At 41.0% G+C, this 15,584-nt stretch overlaps 1 protein-coding gene across 1 annotated transcript in view; it reads left to right on the forward strand.

Moving 5' to 3' along the window:
* LOC118376487 (gamma-2-syntrophin-like) overlaps positions 1–15,584 on the forward strand; it is a 69,192-nt gene that overhangs the window by 28,690 nt on the left and 24,918 nt on the right. The window contains exons 10-14 of the mRNA XM_052485382.1: positions 5,717–5,846; positions 8,941–8,979; positions 12,859–12,975; positions 13,191–13,262; positions 13,436–13,645. Of these exons, the coding sequence (XP_052341342.1) occupies positions 5,717–5,846; positions 8,941–8,979; positions 12,859–12,975; positions 13,191–13,262; positions 13,436–13,645 (568 nt within the window). The remainder of the gene's footprint in view (positions 1–5,716; positions 5,847–8,940; positions 8,980–12,858; positions 12,976–13,190; positions 13,263–13,435; positions 13,646–15,584) is intronic.

Here is a 15,584-nt window from a genome sequence, read left to right on the forward strand (position 1 = left end):
TCACAGCTCTCCTTCTTCTTCTTGGATTAGTATCACAGCTCTCCTTCTTCTTCTTGGATTAGTATCACAGCTCTCCTTCTTCTTCTTGGATTGGTATCACAGCTCTCCTTCTTCTTCTTGGATTGGTATCACAGCTCTCCTTCTTCTTGGATTGGTATCACAGCTCTCCTTCTTCTTCTTCTAGGATTGGTATCACAGCTCTCCTTCTTCTTCTTGGATTGGTATCACAGCTCTCCTTCTTCTTCTTCTAGGATTGGTATCACAGCTCTCCTTCTTCTTCTTCTAGGATTGGTATCACAGCTCTCCTTCTTCTTCTTCTAGGATTGGTATCACAGCTCTCCTTCTTCTTCTTCTTGGATTGGTATCACAGCTCTCCTTCTTCTTCTTGGATTGGTATCACAGCTCTCCTTCTTCTTCTTCTTGGATTGGTATCACAGCTCTCCTTCTTCTTCTTCTTGGATTGGTATCACAGCTCTCCTTCTCCTTCTTCTTGGATTGGTATCACAGCTCTCCTTCTTCTTCTTGGATTGGTATTACAGCTCTCCTTCTTCTTGGATTTGTATCACAGCTATCCTTCTTCTAGGATTGGTATTACAGCTCTCCTTCTTCTTCTTGGATTGGTATGACAGCTCTCCTTCTTCTTGGATTGGTATCACAGCTCTCCTTCTTCTTCTTCTAGGATTGGTATCACAGCTCTCCTTCTTCTTCTTCTTCTTGGATTGGTATTACAGCTCTCCTTCTTCTTCTAGGATTGGTATCACAGCTCTCCTTCTTCTTCTTCTAGGATTGGTATCACAGCTCTCCTTCTTCTTCTTCTTGGATTGGTATCACAGCTCTCCTTCTTCTTCTTCTAGGATTGGTATCACAGCTCTCCTTCTTCTTCTTCTTGGATTGGTATCACAGCTCTCCTTCTTCTTCTTCTAGGATTGGTATCACAGCTCTCCTTCTTCTTCTTGGATTGGTATCACAGCTCTCCTTCTTCTTCTTCTAGGATTGGTATCACAGCTCTCCTTCTTCTTCTTCTTGGATTGGTATCACAGCTCTCCTTCTTCTTCTTGGATTGGTATCACAGCTCTCCTTCTTCTTCTTCTTGGATTGGTATCACAGCTCTCCTTCTTCTAGGATTGGTATTACAGCTCTCCTTCTTCTTCTTGGATTTGTATCACAGCTATCCTTCTTCTAGGATTGGTATTACAGCTCTCCTTCTTCTTCTTCTTGGATTGGTATGACAGCTCTCCTTCTTCTTGGATTTGTATCACAGCTATCCTTCTTCTAGGATTGGTATCACAGCTCTCCTTCTTCTTCTTGGATTGGTATCACAGCTCTCCTTCTTCTTGGATTTGTATCACAGCTATCCTTCTTCTTCTTCTAGGATTGGTATTACAGCTCTCCTTCTTCTTCTTCTTCTAGGATTGGTATCACAGCTCTCCTTCTTCTTCTTCTAGGATTGGTATCACAGCTCTCCTTCTTCTTCTTCTAGGATTGGTATCACAGCTCTCCTCCTTCTTCTAGGATTGGTATCACAGCTCTCCTCCTTCTTCTAGGATTGGTATCACAGCTCTCCTCCTTCTTCTAGGATTGGTATCACAGCTCTCCTCCTTCTTCTAGGATTGGTATCACAGCTCTCCTCCTTCTTCTAGGATTGGTATCACAGCTCTCCTCCTTCTTCTTGGATTGGTATCACAGCTCTCCTCCTTCTTCTTCTTCTAGGATTGGTATCACAGCTCTCCTTTCTTCTTCTTCTAGGATTGGTATCACAGCTCTCCTCCTTCTTCTTGGATTGGTATCACAGCTCTCCTTCTTCTTCTTCTAGGATTGGTATCACAGCTCTCCTCCTTCTTCTTCTTCTAGGATTGGTATCACAGCTCTCCTTCTTCTTCTTCTAGGATTGGTATCACAGCTCTCCTTCTTCTTCTTCTTCTAGGATTGGTATCACAGCTCTCCTCCTTCTTCTTCTTCTAGGATTGGTATCACAGCTCTCCTTCTTCTTCTTCTTGGATTGGTATCACAGCTCTCCTTCTTCTTCTTCTTGGATTGGTATCACAGCTCTCCTTCTTCTTCTTCTTGGATTGGTATCACAGCTCTCCTTCTTCTTCTTCTAGGATTGGTATCACAGCTCTCCTTCTTCTTCTTCTTGGATTGGTATCACAGCTCTCCTTCTTCTTCTTCTTGGATTGGTATCACAGCTCTCCTTCTTCTTCTTCTTGGATTGGTATCACAGCTCTCCTTCTTCTTGGATTGGTATCACAGCTCTCCTTCTTCTTCTTCTTGGATTGGTATTACAGCTCTCCTTCTTCTTCTTCTTGGATTGGTATTACAGCTCTCCTTCTTCTTCTTCTTGGATTGGTATTACAGCTCTCCTTCTTCTTCTTCTTGGATTGGTATCACAGCTCTCCTTCTTCTTCTTCTTGGATTGGTATTACAGCTCTCCTTCTTCTTCTTCTTGGATTGGTATCACAGCTCTCCTTCTTCTTCTTCTAGGATTGGTATCACAGCTCTCCTTCTTCTTCTTCTTGGATTGGTATCACAGCTCTCCTTCTTCTTCTTCTTGGATTGGTATCACAGCTCTCCTTCTTCTTCTTGGATTGGTATCACAGCTCTCCTTCTTCTTCTTCTTGGATTGGTATCACAGCTCTCCTTCTTCTTCTTGGATTGGTATCACAGCTCTCCTTCTTCTTCTTCTTGGATTGGTATCACAGCTCTCCTTCTTCTTCTTCTTCTTGGATTGGTATCACAGCTCTCCTTCTTCTTCTTCTTGGATTGGTATCACAGCTCTCCTTCTTCTTCTTCTTGGATTGGTATCACAGCTCTCCTTCTTCTTCTTCTTGGATTGGTATCACAGCTCTCCTTCTTCTTCTTCTTGGATTGGTATCACAGGTTTCCTTCTTCTTCTTCTTGGATTGGTATCACAGGTTTCCATCTTCTTCCACATGGATTTCACTGCATATTCCTGGCAACTGTTATCATGGGTGTCCACTAGGTTTTATATTTATCTCAATATACTCTGACTATTTATTTTATTTTTATTTAACCTTTATTTAACTAGGCAAGTCAGTTAATTAGAACAAAATCTTATTTACAATGATGGCCTACACTATTCAACCAAGAGCCCTATTTGTTCCGCTTCAGGACATGTGGTTATCTTTAACAGATAGACTCCTGCAGTAGTTCTTGGAGCTGACAGTGTATTCCAGACACTTTTTCTCCTGGGTGACCACCTTTTGGATTAACCTATTCATTACTGAGCTCTTATTTCATCCTGCCCCCCCTCCCCTCTTGCTGTTCTTTTTCCTCAGTGTACTCCTCAATTCTCAACAAGAATGCAACACTGTGGACTAAAATATTTTTTATTTTGCTCTGTCACTCACAGAGACAGTCTGGGTTTTAGAGGGACCACGCTGCAATGTGCTGATAGTTGAGGCAGAACATTCCACTCTCCAGGCAATCTCAGAACGGGTCAAGCAGGCAGGGTATAGCTATACTGTATCCATCACCGAGCTTGCATTCCTTGAAATAATGTTATCTCGAAAGGGCTATGTGGTATATCATAATCACTCTCTTGATATATATTCTCACTACTTGTTTCCAGTGGGAATTTATACAGGGGAATTTATCTGTGCACCCTGCCCTACACATCGAGAAGATTTATACTTAACTTTACAATTGAGAATCCCTCAGAATTGCATCTGACTCACCAATGGGTCACCACCACTCAGTGGAACAATGAATTATAACAAGCCCATTGACATATGCATTGTAGAGTTTTATGGGCCATTTCAACCAAAGAATCAAGGTTCCCAAAAAGATTTACTAAGAGCCAGCCCTTTCTAATTTGTAACATTGTAACCCGGATTTGTCTGAGTGGCAGGGAGAGTGGGTACAAGCTCTGGTTATTTCAAATGTTGATTGCAGTGCTTTCATCATGCTCTTAATTCTCCTCATGTTTCTCAACATTCTCCTTCAGAACATTCTCATGTTTCTCAACATTCTCTTTCAGAACATTCTCCTCGTTTCTCAACATTTTCCTACAGAACATTCTCCTCATGTTTCTCAACATTCTCCTCGTGTTTCTCAACATTCTCCTCGTGTTTCTCAACATTCTCCTCGTGTTTCTCAACATGTTTCTCAACATTCCCCGACAGAACATTCTCCTCATGTTTCTCAACATTCCCCTACAGAACATGAGCACTGCTTGGTGTCCAACACTTCATCCCAGCCTTTGGACAATTTGCTTAACATTTGACACTTTTATAAGCTCTAAGTGATAAATGCGATTGCCTCACCATCAGAGAAAAACTGATTTGGCGTCGTTGTCATGTTCAATGCTATTTCTGTTGAATATTTTGGACAGCTGTCTCTAAGTTTAATTTATCTTGAGCATATTTCAAATGCACAAAAAAATTACATGTCAAAAAGCATCACATTAAATATACACAATGAAAGGTATTCTGTACATCTGTACGCCATTTTACCGTGGCAGTGTCATTATCTGTGACATGCAACAAAAGATAATGTAACCTTCATTTGTAATTGTCTTGGTGTTCTGTTTTTCTTTTTAAATTAGCTGCTGAAGTAATTTGGATGTGCTGTAGCAATTACATATGTGACCGTTTACAGGATATGAGGCATTTGACGCCAGTTCCTACTTCACTGTTGGGCCGTAAATATATACATTCTTCAGAAATGCCTTCTTAAACTTTAATGCGTCTTAATTACAAACTGGTATGTGATCTATAAATATTAATAAAAACGTTGAATTTATGAGCCTAGTTTAGCCAAGGAGAAAGCACTGAGCTACAGTATTCAGGGAGAAAGAAAGGATCCTCCCTGGCTAGTCATGATTGGCCGAGATAATTGAGAGGTTGGACATGCCGTGAGATGAGTCCTGATTGGCCTGTCATGTCACAGGATTCTGTTTATAAAAGAATGGGGGGCTTTCCTTGTCAGTATATCGATAATATTTGCTACCACAGAGTTTTGGAAAGATATAGATTTGGACAACTGAAAAAGTGTTACTAGAGCTCTCAAAAACATTGCTGCTCTGAATTTAGCTGTATTTTAGTAGAGAGAATGCTCTCTGGAGGACATTGCCATGCTGACTCACGTGTTTACATGTGTGGGTGGGTGGGGCTAAGGCTTAAGAGGGTGTGAACTATGCTGAATAGGTGTAAACACAGAAGAGCTCTCTAGGAAGTGCAACAATCTCTCTAGGAAGTGCAACAATCTCATGAAAATCTTTCAAAGGGCATTTTCTCATACTTGTTTCATATGTGGGATAACAAGTTTATTATGTTTTTCCAGCACCATACGTTTCCCATGTTTCCTTCAACTACAGTAAAAATAATTAAAACATATCACTTGCATTTGATTAAAGCCTCAATAGAGACATCTATATAAAGACTAACACTACAGAATGTGTGGAGTATGTTGTAAAGATCAGTCAAAATAAAGACTAACACTACAGAATGTGTGGAGTATGTTGTAAAGATCAGTCAAAATAAAGACTAACACTACAGAATGTGACATCTGTTCAAGATGCACTATGGTTAGTGAATGCAGTGGAACTGTGATGTTAATTTGCACCGGAACACTGCCTGACCTAACTTCAGTGAAAGAACAGCTTGGTAATAGCCTTTCCCCCTCTGACCACATTAGTTCAAGAAGTGCTTTCAACCCACTGTACTTCTATAACCTGAGCGTTCGTACCCCCCTCCAGGTCGAACAGCTTTGAAGTCTGCGCCTTAGATGGAACGAGCACCAACATTCTACAATTTTGCACTGCAGCAGAAAGCATTGACTGGCTTCAAGCAATATCAACCAATATCAGTGATTTGACACTGGAGAATGTAAGTCTACAGTATTAAACAGGTACATTTGATTTTTTTTTTAAACACAGATTGAATTGATATGATTAAGAGGTTAAGATTACTTTATTGGTCAATTGCATACAAAATCCTACCGAAATGTGACGATACGCTTTTAACCCAACAGCGCTGAAAGAAAAACAGACAGACAGACAGACAGACAGAGGTCCGTCAGAAAGTATTCAGACCCCTTGACTTATTCCACATTTTGTTGTGTTTACAGCCCGAATTGAAAATGGATTAAATATATATTTTTTTTCTCTCACCAATCTACTACACACAGTATCCCATAATGACAATGTGAAAGCATGTTTTTAGAAATGTTTGCAAATGTATTGAAAAGGAAATGCAAAGATATCCAATTTACATCAATATTCACTCCCATGAGTCAATACATGTTAGAATCACCTTTGGCAGCGAATACAGTTGTGAGTGTTTCTGGGTAATTATCTAAAAGCTTTGCACACCTGGATTGTACAATATTTCCACATGATTATTTCATTGCTAGACAGCCATTTTCATGTCTTTCCATACTTTTTCAAGCCAATTTAAGTCAAAACTGTAACTAGGCCACTCAGGAACATTCAATGTCTTCTTGGTAAACAACTCCCGTGTATATTTGACCTTGTGTTTTAGGTTATTGTCCTGCTGAAAGGTGAATTCATCTCCCAGTGTCTGTTGGAAAGCAGACTGAACCATAGCACTTTGTATTCAGGACAAAAAGCAGTATTAATTTAGTGCCTTGTTGCAAACAGGATGCATGTTTTGGAATATTCTGTACAGGCTTCCATCTTTTCACTTTGTCAATTAGGTTAGTATTGTGGAGTAACTACAAGGTTGTTGATCCATCCTCAGTTTTCCTCTATCGCAGCCATTAAACTCTTAGCTGTTATAAAGTCACCGTTGCCCTCATGGTGAAATCCCTGAGCTGTTTCCTTCCTCTCAGGCACTGAGTCAGGAAGGACGCCTGTGTCTTTGTAGTGACTGGGTCTATTGATACACCATCTAAGTGTAATTAATAACTTCACCATGCTCAAATGCTTATTCAGTGTCTGCTTTTTTAAAATATTTTACCATTCTACCAATAGGTGCCCTTCGTTGCGAGGCATTGGAAAACCTCTCTAGTCTTTGTGGTTGAATCTTTGTTTGAAATTCACTGTTCGACTGAGGGATCTTACAGATAATTGTATGTGTGGGGTACAGAGATGAGCCATTGATGAGCTATTTAGGCTAGCCATTGGGGCGGCAGGGGAGCCTAGTGGTTAGAGCGTTGGACTAGTGACTGGAAGGTTGCAAGTTCAAATCCCCGAGCTGACAAGGTACACATTTTTCGTCCTGCTCCTGAACAGGCAGTTAACCCACTGTTCCTAGGCCGTCATTGAAAATAATAACTTTTTCTTAACTGACTTGCCTAGTAAAATAAAAAATAAAAATAACAAACCTATTTAGGCTTGCCATAACAAAAGTGTTGAATTCTTATTGAATCAAGACATTTCAACTTTTCATTTTTTAAATTAATTTGTTTTTAAAATTATTTTAAAAATACATAATTCCACTAATTCCACTACCAACATTATGTGGTATTGTGTGAAGACTAGTGACACAACATCTCAATGTAATCTATTTGAAATTCAGGCTGATACAAAACAAAATGTGGAAAAAGTCAAGGTGGTGTGAATACATTTTGAAGGCAGGTTTTGTATAGGTGTGGGTGCCTGCCCGTGTACCGCCAAGAGGTGCGGGTGCCTGCCCGTGTACCGCCAAGAGGTGCGGGTGCCTGCCCGTGTACCGCCAAGAGGTGCGGGTGCCTGCCCGTGTACCGTCAAGAGGTGCGGGTGCCTGCCCGTGTACCGCCAAGAGCCAAGAGGTGCGGGCCTGCCTGCCAAGAGGTGCGGGTGCCTGCCCGTGTACCGCCAAGAGGTGCGGGTGCCTGCCCGTGTACCGTCAAGAGGTGCGGGTGCCTGCCCGTGTACCGCCAAGAGGTGCCTGCCCGTGTACCGCCAAGAGGTGCCTGCCCGTGTACCGCCAAGAGGTGCCTGCCCGTGTACCGCCAAGAGGTGCCTGCCCGTGTACCGCCAAGAGGTGCCTGCCCGTGTACCGCCAAGAGGTGCCTGCCCGTGTACCGCCAAGAGGTGCCTGCCCGTGTACCGCCAAGAGGTGCCTGCCACGCTGGGAGCTGTTGTTGTACAATTTCCCAAGGGCCAAACAAAAAAAACCCTGAGATGCACACAAGTTACTCAACAGAAGATTTGTGCCGAGAGCCGAGTGGTATTAGAATATTTAAATCCCCAATATATTCCTATTAGAATATCATTACTATCATAATGCTCCTCTCCCTCTCTTCCAGAAAGAGGTATCCATGGCCTTGTAGTAATCCGTCATTAATACTCACATGCTTGCTAGTGTTTAGCTATCTCATTTTCATGATCCCCTTTTGATTAGCACACTGATGATCTTTCTGCCTGCCTCTCTAAAGATCCCTCCATGCTGCTCTGAGCTGCACAACCACACAGCTGTTTTTTTTATTTTTTTAATTCAGCCGTGCGTCACCTAATTATGGATAAGGAGTCTGATTGCTAAACGTCCAATCAGGATGTGATTGTGAGAGGAGCTTGGGGAGCAGAACTCTTTTGGCTTTTATTGTGGTGACCAACAACCTATAAATAGACTGTGACATCCTCTGGGCCCTGACATGTTCACCAATTGAGACTTCATATGATATAGCAGCTGACTTTCAGCTTGCTTAATAGGATTTTAGTTGTTGATTCGACCATGGGACAGTAATGTATTGCAGCTGGTTTGACCATGTGACAGTAATGTATTAGATCGGGTTTGACCATGTGACATTAATGTATTAGATTGGGTTTGACCATGTGACAGTAATGTATTAGATTGGGTTTGACCATGTGACAGTAATGTATTAGATTGGGTTTGACCATGTGACAGTAATGTATTAGATTGGGTTTGACCATGTGACAGTAATGTATTAGATTGGGTTTGACCATGTGACAGTAATGTATTGCAGCTGGTTTATAATGTATTACATGCACTTCTTTATTGTTTTCACCTCTTACAGATGAAAATGATTAACAGATATTGCTCTCCGGATGATCAGGTATGTTCTCATGCAAGGCGCTATACATATCTTCAACTATAACTATTTACATAGTCATAGATGTAGATGGCTATCTATACCTACAGCTAGCTACATCTATACCTACAACTATCTACACCTACAACTATCTACACCTACAACTATCTACACCTACAACTATCTACACCTACAACTATCTACACCTACAACTATCTACAACTATCTACATCTATCTATACCTACAACTATCTACACCTACAACTATCTACACCTACAACTATCTACATCTATAACTTGTCAGGACCCGGTTACGAACCCGGGTCTCCGGCGTGAGAAACAGTCACTTAACCAACTGAGACACGAATAGTCGGCAGAACCCAGAAGATGAGGCAGACACAGCAGTACTTGAGACGGTGTATTTAATGAAGTAAAAGTGAAGTTCTTCAGGAAAACATGTAACTCCACAACCTCAAAAGGAATCCCACAAGAACAAAGGCAATCCTCCAAGACAAAAAAGGCAAATCCACAAGGTGGAAGGCAAAGCACAAAAAGCCTCAAAAGACACTCAAAAAACAAACAAACAAGAACAAAAAACAGAATTCCACGAGAGTCCACCGGGATCAAGAAGAGTTCTCCGAGTACTAGGGCTGGGTGCTAACATACAAACACAGAGCAAATAACTGAGGAAAACTAAGGGTTTAAATACAATCAGGGGAAACGAGGTACAGGTGCAAATAATAATGAGGATCAAGGGAAAACAAAAGGTCAAAAAGCACAATGGGGGCATCTAGTGACCAAAAACCGGAACAACCCTGGCCAAATCCTGACAGAATTCCCCCCCCCCAGGTACGGCTCCTGACGTTCCTACCAGCTCTCTCAGGGTGGAGGGCCCTGAACTGACGAATGAGGTCAGGGTCCAGTATGTCTTTGGCAGGAACCCAGGAGCGCTCCTCGGGACCGTAGCCTTCCCAGTCCACCAGATACTGCCAGGACCGCTGCACCCGGCGGGAATCCAGTATCCGATGGACGGTATAATCCGGCTGACCTCCAATGACACGAGGTGGAGGGGGAGGTCTGTCTGCCGGGACAAGGGGAGAAAAAACAACAGGTTTTAATAAGGAAATGTGAAATGTGGGATTAATCTTAAGGGATCTGGGTAAGTGTAGGCGATAAGAAACTGGGTTAACTCTCCTGGCAACCTTAAAGGGACCGATGTATTTTTGGGACAGCTTGCGAGACTCCACCCGTAGTGGTAAGTCTCTTGTGGAGAGCCAGACTCTCTGGCCGGGGCGCAGGGTAGGCCCGGGACGGCGACGTCTGTTGGCTTGTTGTTGGTACCTCTGTGAGGAACGCATAAGATTAAGACGGGTCTTCCTCCACATAAGCCGACAGCGTCTGACGAACTTCAAGGCTGAAGGCACTCTGACTTCTGCCTCCTGGTCCGGGAACAATGGAGGGGCATAGCCAAACTGACACTCGTGCGGGGACATACCAGTGGAGGAGGAGCGCAAGGTGTTGTGCGCGTATTCGGCCCAAACAATGAAGGACGACCATGTGGACGGGTTGTTACGAGTCATACATCGGAGGGTGGTTTCCAGCTCTTGATTCATCCTCTCAGTTTGGCCGTTGGACTCCGGATGGTACCCTGAAGATAGACTGGCAGAAGCCCTGATGAGTTGGCAGAAGGCCTTCCAAAACCTAGAGGCGAACTGGGGACCTCTGTCAGAAACCATATCTTGAGGAATGCCGAAGACTCGGAACACATGATTAATTACCAACTCAGCCGTTTCCTTGGTAGAAGGTAACTTAGTCAGAGGGACGAACCTGGCCGCCTTTGAAAACCTGTCGATAATGACTAGGATAGTAGTATTTCCATGGGATGGAGGAAGGCCAGTAATGAAGTCCAACGAGATATGGGACCAGGGTCTGTGGGGAACAGGTAAAGGGTGAAGGAGTCCTTGCGGGCGGAGGTGAGAAGATTTGCCCTGGCAGCACACGGGGCAGGCATTGACGAAAGTGGCAACGTCTTCTCTTATGGTAGGCCACCAGAACTTACGCTGGATGAACTCCAAGGTGCGACCTACGCCCGGGTGACAGGTGAGGCGAGAGGAGTGCCCCCACAGAAGGACCTGAGTCCTCACTGTCTTGGGGACAAACAACCGATTGGCAGGACCTCCTTTCGGGTCCGGTTCAATAGCTGATGGCTGAAGAGTTCTCCGAGTACTAGGGCTGGGTGCTAACATACAAACACAGAGCAAATAACTGAGGAAAACTAAGGGTTTAAATACAATCAGGGGAAACGAGGTACAGGTGCAAATAATAATGGGGATCAAGGGAAAACAAAAGGTCAAAAAGCACAATGGGGGCATCTAGTGACCAAAAACCGGATAACCCTGGCCAAATCCTGACAATAACTATCTACATCTATAACTATCTACATCTATCTATACCTACAACTATCTACATCTACAACTATCTACATTTACAACTATCTACATCTACAACTATCTACATTTAAAACTATCTACATCTATAAATAACTATAACTATCTACATCTATAACTATCTACATCTATCTTATCTATAAATATCTACAACTATCTACATCTATAACCATCTATAATTATCTACATCTATAACCATCTATAATTATCTACATCTATAACCATCTATAATTATCTACATCTATAACCATCTATAATTATCTACATCTACAACCATCTATAATTATCTACATCTATAACCATCTATAATTATCTACATCTATAACCATCTATAATTATCTACATCTATAACCATCTATAATTATCTACATCTATATCTATAACCATCTATAATTATCTACATCTATAACCATCTATAATTATCTATCTATAACCATCTATAACCATCTATAACCATCTATCTACATCTATAACCATCTATAATTATCTACATCTATAACCATCTATAATTATCTATAACCATCTATAATTATCTATCTACATCTATAACCATCTATAATTATCTACATCTATCTATAATTATCTACATCTATAACCATCTATAATTATCTACATCTATAACCATCTATAATTATCTACATCTATAACCATCTATAATTATCTACAACCATCTATAATTATCTACAACCATCTATAATTATCTACAACCATCTATAATTATCTACATCTATAACCATCTATAATTATCTCTACAACCATCTATAATTATAATTATCTACATCTATAACCATCTATAATTATCTATCTATAATTATCTACATCTATAACCATCTATAATTATCTACATCTATAACCATCTCTCTATAATTATCTATAATTATCTACATCTATAACCATCTATAATTATCTACATCTATAACCATCTATAATTATCTACATCTATAACCATCTATAATTATCTACATCTATAACCATCTATAATTATCTACATCTATAACCATCTATAATTATCTACATCTATAACCATCTATAATTATCTACATCTATAACCATCTATAATTATCTACATCTATAACCATCTATAATTATCTACATCTATAACCATCTATAATTATCTACATCTATAACCATCTATAATTATCTACATCTACAACCATCTATAATTATCTACAACCATCTATAATTATCTACAACCATCTATAATTATCTACAACCATCTATAATTATCTACAACCATCTATAATTATCTACAACCATCTATAATTATCTACAACCATCTATAATTATCTACAACCATCTATAATTATCTACAACCATCTATAATTATCTACAACCATCTATAATTATCTACAACCATCTATAATTATCTTTAACTAAGACGTATCCACTCATAGTATGTATTTTAATTACAAATAACCAAACATTTGTAAGAGATTGGATTACCTTGTTTCTGCAGATTGTCCACATGGCTTGGGTGTGTGAAAACCCTCAAGCTAATGATGCTGGTTCATCAAGTACCTTCAAGTTCCTGGCATTGAGAGGACCTTCGCTCTACATCTTCAGGAGTCCTCCTGTATGAACCTCCCATTGATTTCCTCGTCATTCATTGTCTTCCCGAGTTATTTGGGTTAATAAGTCAATGCAGAGATTCCAAATGCTGTTTATCAACCACTGTATGTTGGCTTATTATGGTTCAGTGTATCGTAACACAATGCCTGTAAGATACTGTATGATTACATTCATGAAAACAAAAAATACACACACTTTTGTCCCCCCCACACACCTTAGGTTAGTGGAACAGACTGGGGACAAGCTGAAAATATGTATACCCTCTATGAGGTTCTGTTAAAGGTTCACAAGGTATGTTCAACGTTCACATGCAGAATAAGATACCAGCACGAAATGTTACCGGAATTTAAATGATGTGCACATCACTGGAACCATGTCTATGTTAGATCTACACATAGACAAGTTGGGAGTTTAGCTTCCAGTGAATAAAACTGGATAAAGCGTCATGTTTGGATGTGTTGCAGCTATGTGTGACGGAGGACTGTTGGATACAGGCCAAGTTCTACCTTGGTCTCCAGCAGGATGAGGATCTGCAGGACGGAGAGCCTTTCTGTTTCAGTATCCTGGTCGGCCACGGCCAGAGTCACACCTTCAGTGTGGAGATGACCTCTGACCTCGCCGTGTGGGAGAAGTCCTTCCAAAGAGCCGTCTTCATGGAGGTGCAGAGAGTAGGGGTAAGTTGGAACAGCAAATTAGGTTTGTTTTTGGTCATGATGTGATTCTCCCCGGAGTCAAAGGTTTTGGGGGGGTTGTTATAAGTGGTGCTGAGAGACTGTATTGACTGACATTTTTACACATTCTTGAAAAAGACGAGTCGTCATTGTGTTATCACAATTTTTAACTGCAGCAAATACGATGCCAACACATTACTTCCAGACGTGCATTCATTTTGATAATGTGTTCCGTTTAGCGGATTATTCTAAAATAGAACATAGGGCTCTATTTTAATAACAAGCCTAACATAATGGTACATCTAAGCACCACTTCAGGTTGTGTATTTACAGTCATTTATGTATTGCTTTGGAATTAACGGCAATTCCAATGTTAGTCCAAAACGGGACGCTCACGTCTAAAATAATGTGGGCCTGCCTACGATACATAGATTAAAAAGGGAATGTCGGGCTCACTGTTTTCCTCCTCTCAAACTTTACATTTTAATAAAGCTTTGGCGATTTAAGATTTATTTCCAAGCGGTCTCAGGAGCCAAACCGTTTATCGACAGCCTTGACTACTTTGCGATTGCATTGGGGCAGAACAACAAATAAATACATCCTTCATTGAGAGGAGGGGAGTCTATGCTTGGTTTTCAATCAAATAAAACTAAATACAGAGTATAAAGGCACCAAAAGCCTGTTTGGCTACTCATGTTCAATGCCTAAATGGGCAGTGTGCATCACGGCAGGATAGGCTGTGTTTCAGCTGTCAGAATTCATGACATAACCCACTGTGTTACCACTAAAACCAGCTTTTGGTTGGTCTTAAATATCCGTCTCAGAGCCGCTTTGAATTAGCACTTTGGACACGCCTCAAATATTTCCACCCCTCCCATCTGCAGCATTATGGTGATGAGCTCTGTTATGGTAAAGTCTATAGCATTATGGTGATGAGCTCTGTTATGGTAAAGTCTATAGCATTATGGTGATGAGCTCTGTTATGGTAAAGTCTGCAGCATTATGGTGATGAGCCCTGTTATGGTAAAGTCTGCAGCATTATGGCACTCTGTTATGGTACAGGTCTGCAGCATTATGGTGATGAGCTCTGTTATGGTAAAGTCTATAGCATTATGGTGATGAGCTCTGTTATGGTAAAGTCTATAGCATTATGGTGATGAGCTCTGTTATGGTAAAGTCTATAGCATTATGGTGATGAGCTCTGTTATGGTAAAGTCTATAGCATTATGGTGATGAGCTCTGTTATGGTAAAGTCTGCAGCATTATGGTGATGAGCCCTGTTATGGTAAAGTCTATAGCACTGGTGTTGAGCTCTGTTATGGTAAAGTCTACAGTATTATGGTGATGAGCTCTGTTATGGTAAAGTCTACAGTATTATGGTGATGAGCTCTGTTATGGTAAAGTCTATAGCATTATGGTGATGAGCTCTTGCAGAGAACGCATATTGCAGCACACCATGTTCAGGAAGTGAATAGATTACATATTTAACTGCTACTGGTCTTTTCGGTATTTAATAAGAGTTTTATTTAACCTCTTGTTTAACCTTTACCTGTATATGTGAAAGATTTGCTAAAGGTCAGACTGCATTAAATTACTAAGCTCCTCATAATCAGCGCTTAACGTGGACTGAAGTAGTTGCCGGTACTCATGTTGGGTGCTGTTATTGTTTACATTTAGGGATCAGGAGCTCCACAATACTTTTGAACTAATATTCTGTAAGAGGGACAGGAGCTCCAGCAGTAGAATATGTGTGGTGCTGCTACTCAGTTCCGGTGAACTCCTGCCCAGAGTCAACCACACACCATGCGTAATGTATCCAGCTCTATCGACAACAGAAGCGCCCGAATACAAACTGTCCATATCCAGCCGCTGCCTCAATAACAGCACTTAGTCTGCCCTATACAATTACGTTTCAGAGATACAGAAGTGTGTGTGTGTGTGT

The sequence above is a fragment of the Oncorhynchus keta genome, chromosome 29 (genome assembly GCF_023373465.1).
Source record: "Oncorhynchus keta strain PuntledgeMale-10-30-2019 chromosome 29, Oket_V2, whole genome shotgun sequence".
Classification (NCBI taxonomy): Eukaryota; Metazoa; Chordata; class Actinopteri; order Salmoniformes; family Salmonidae; genus Oncorhynchus; species Oncorhynchus keta.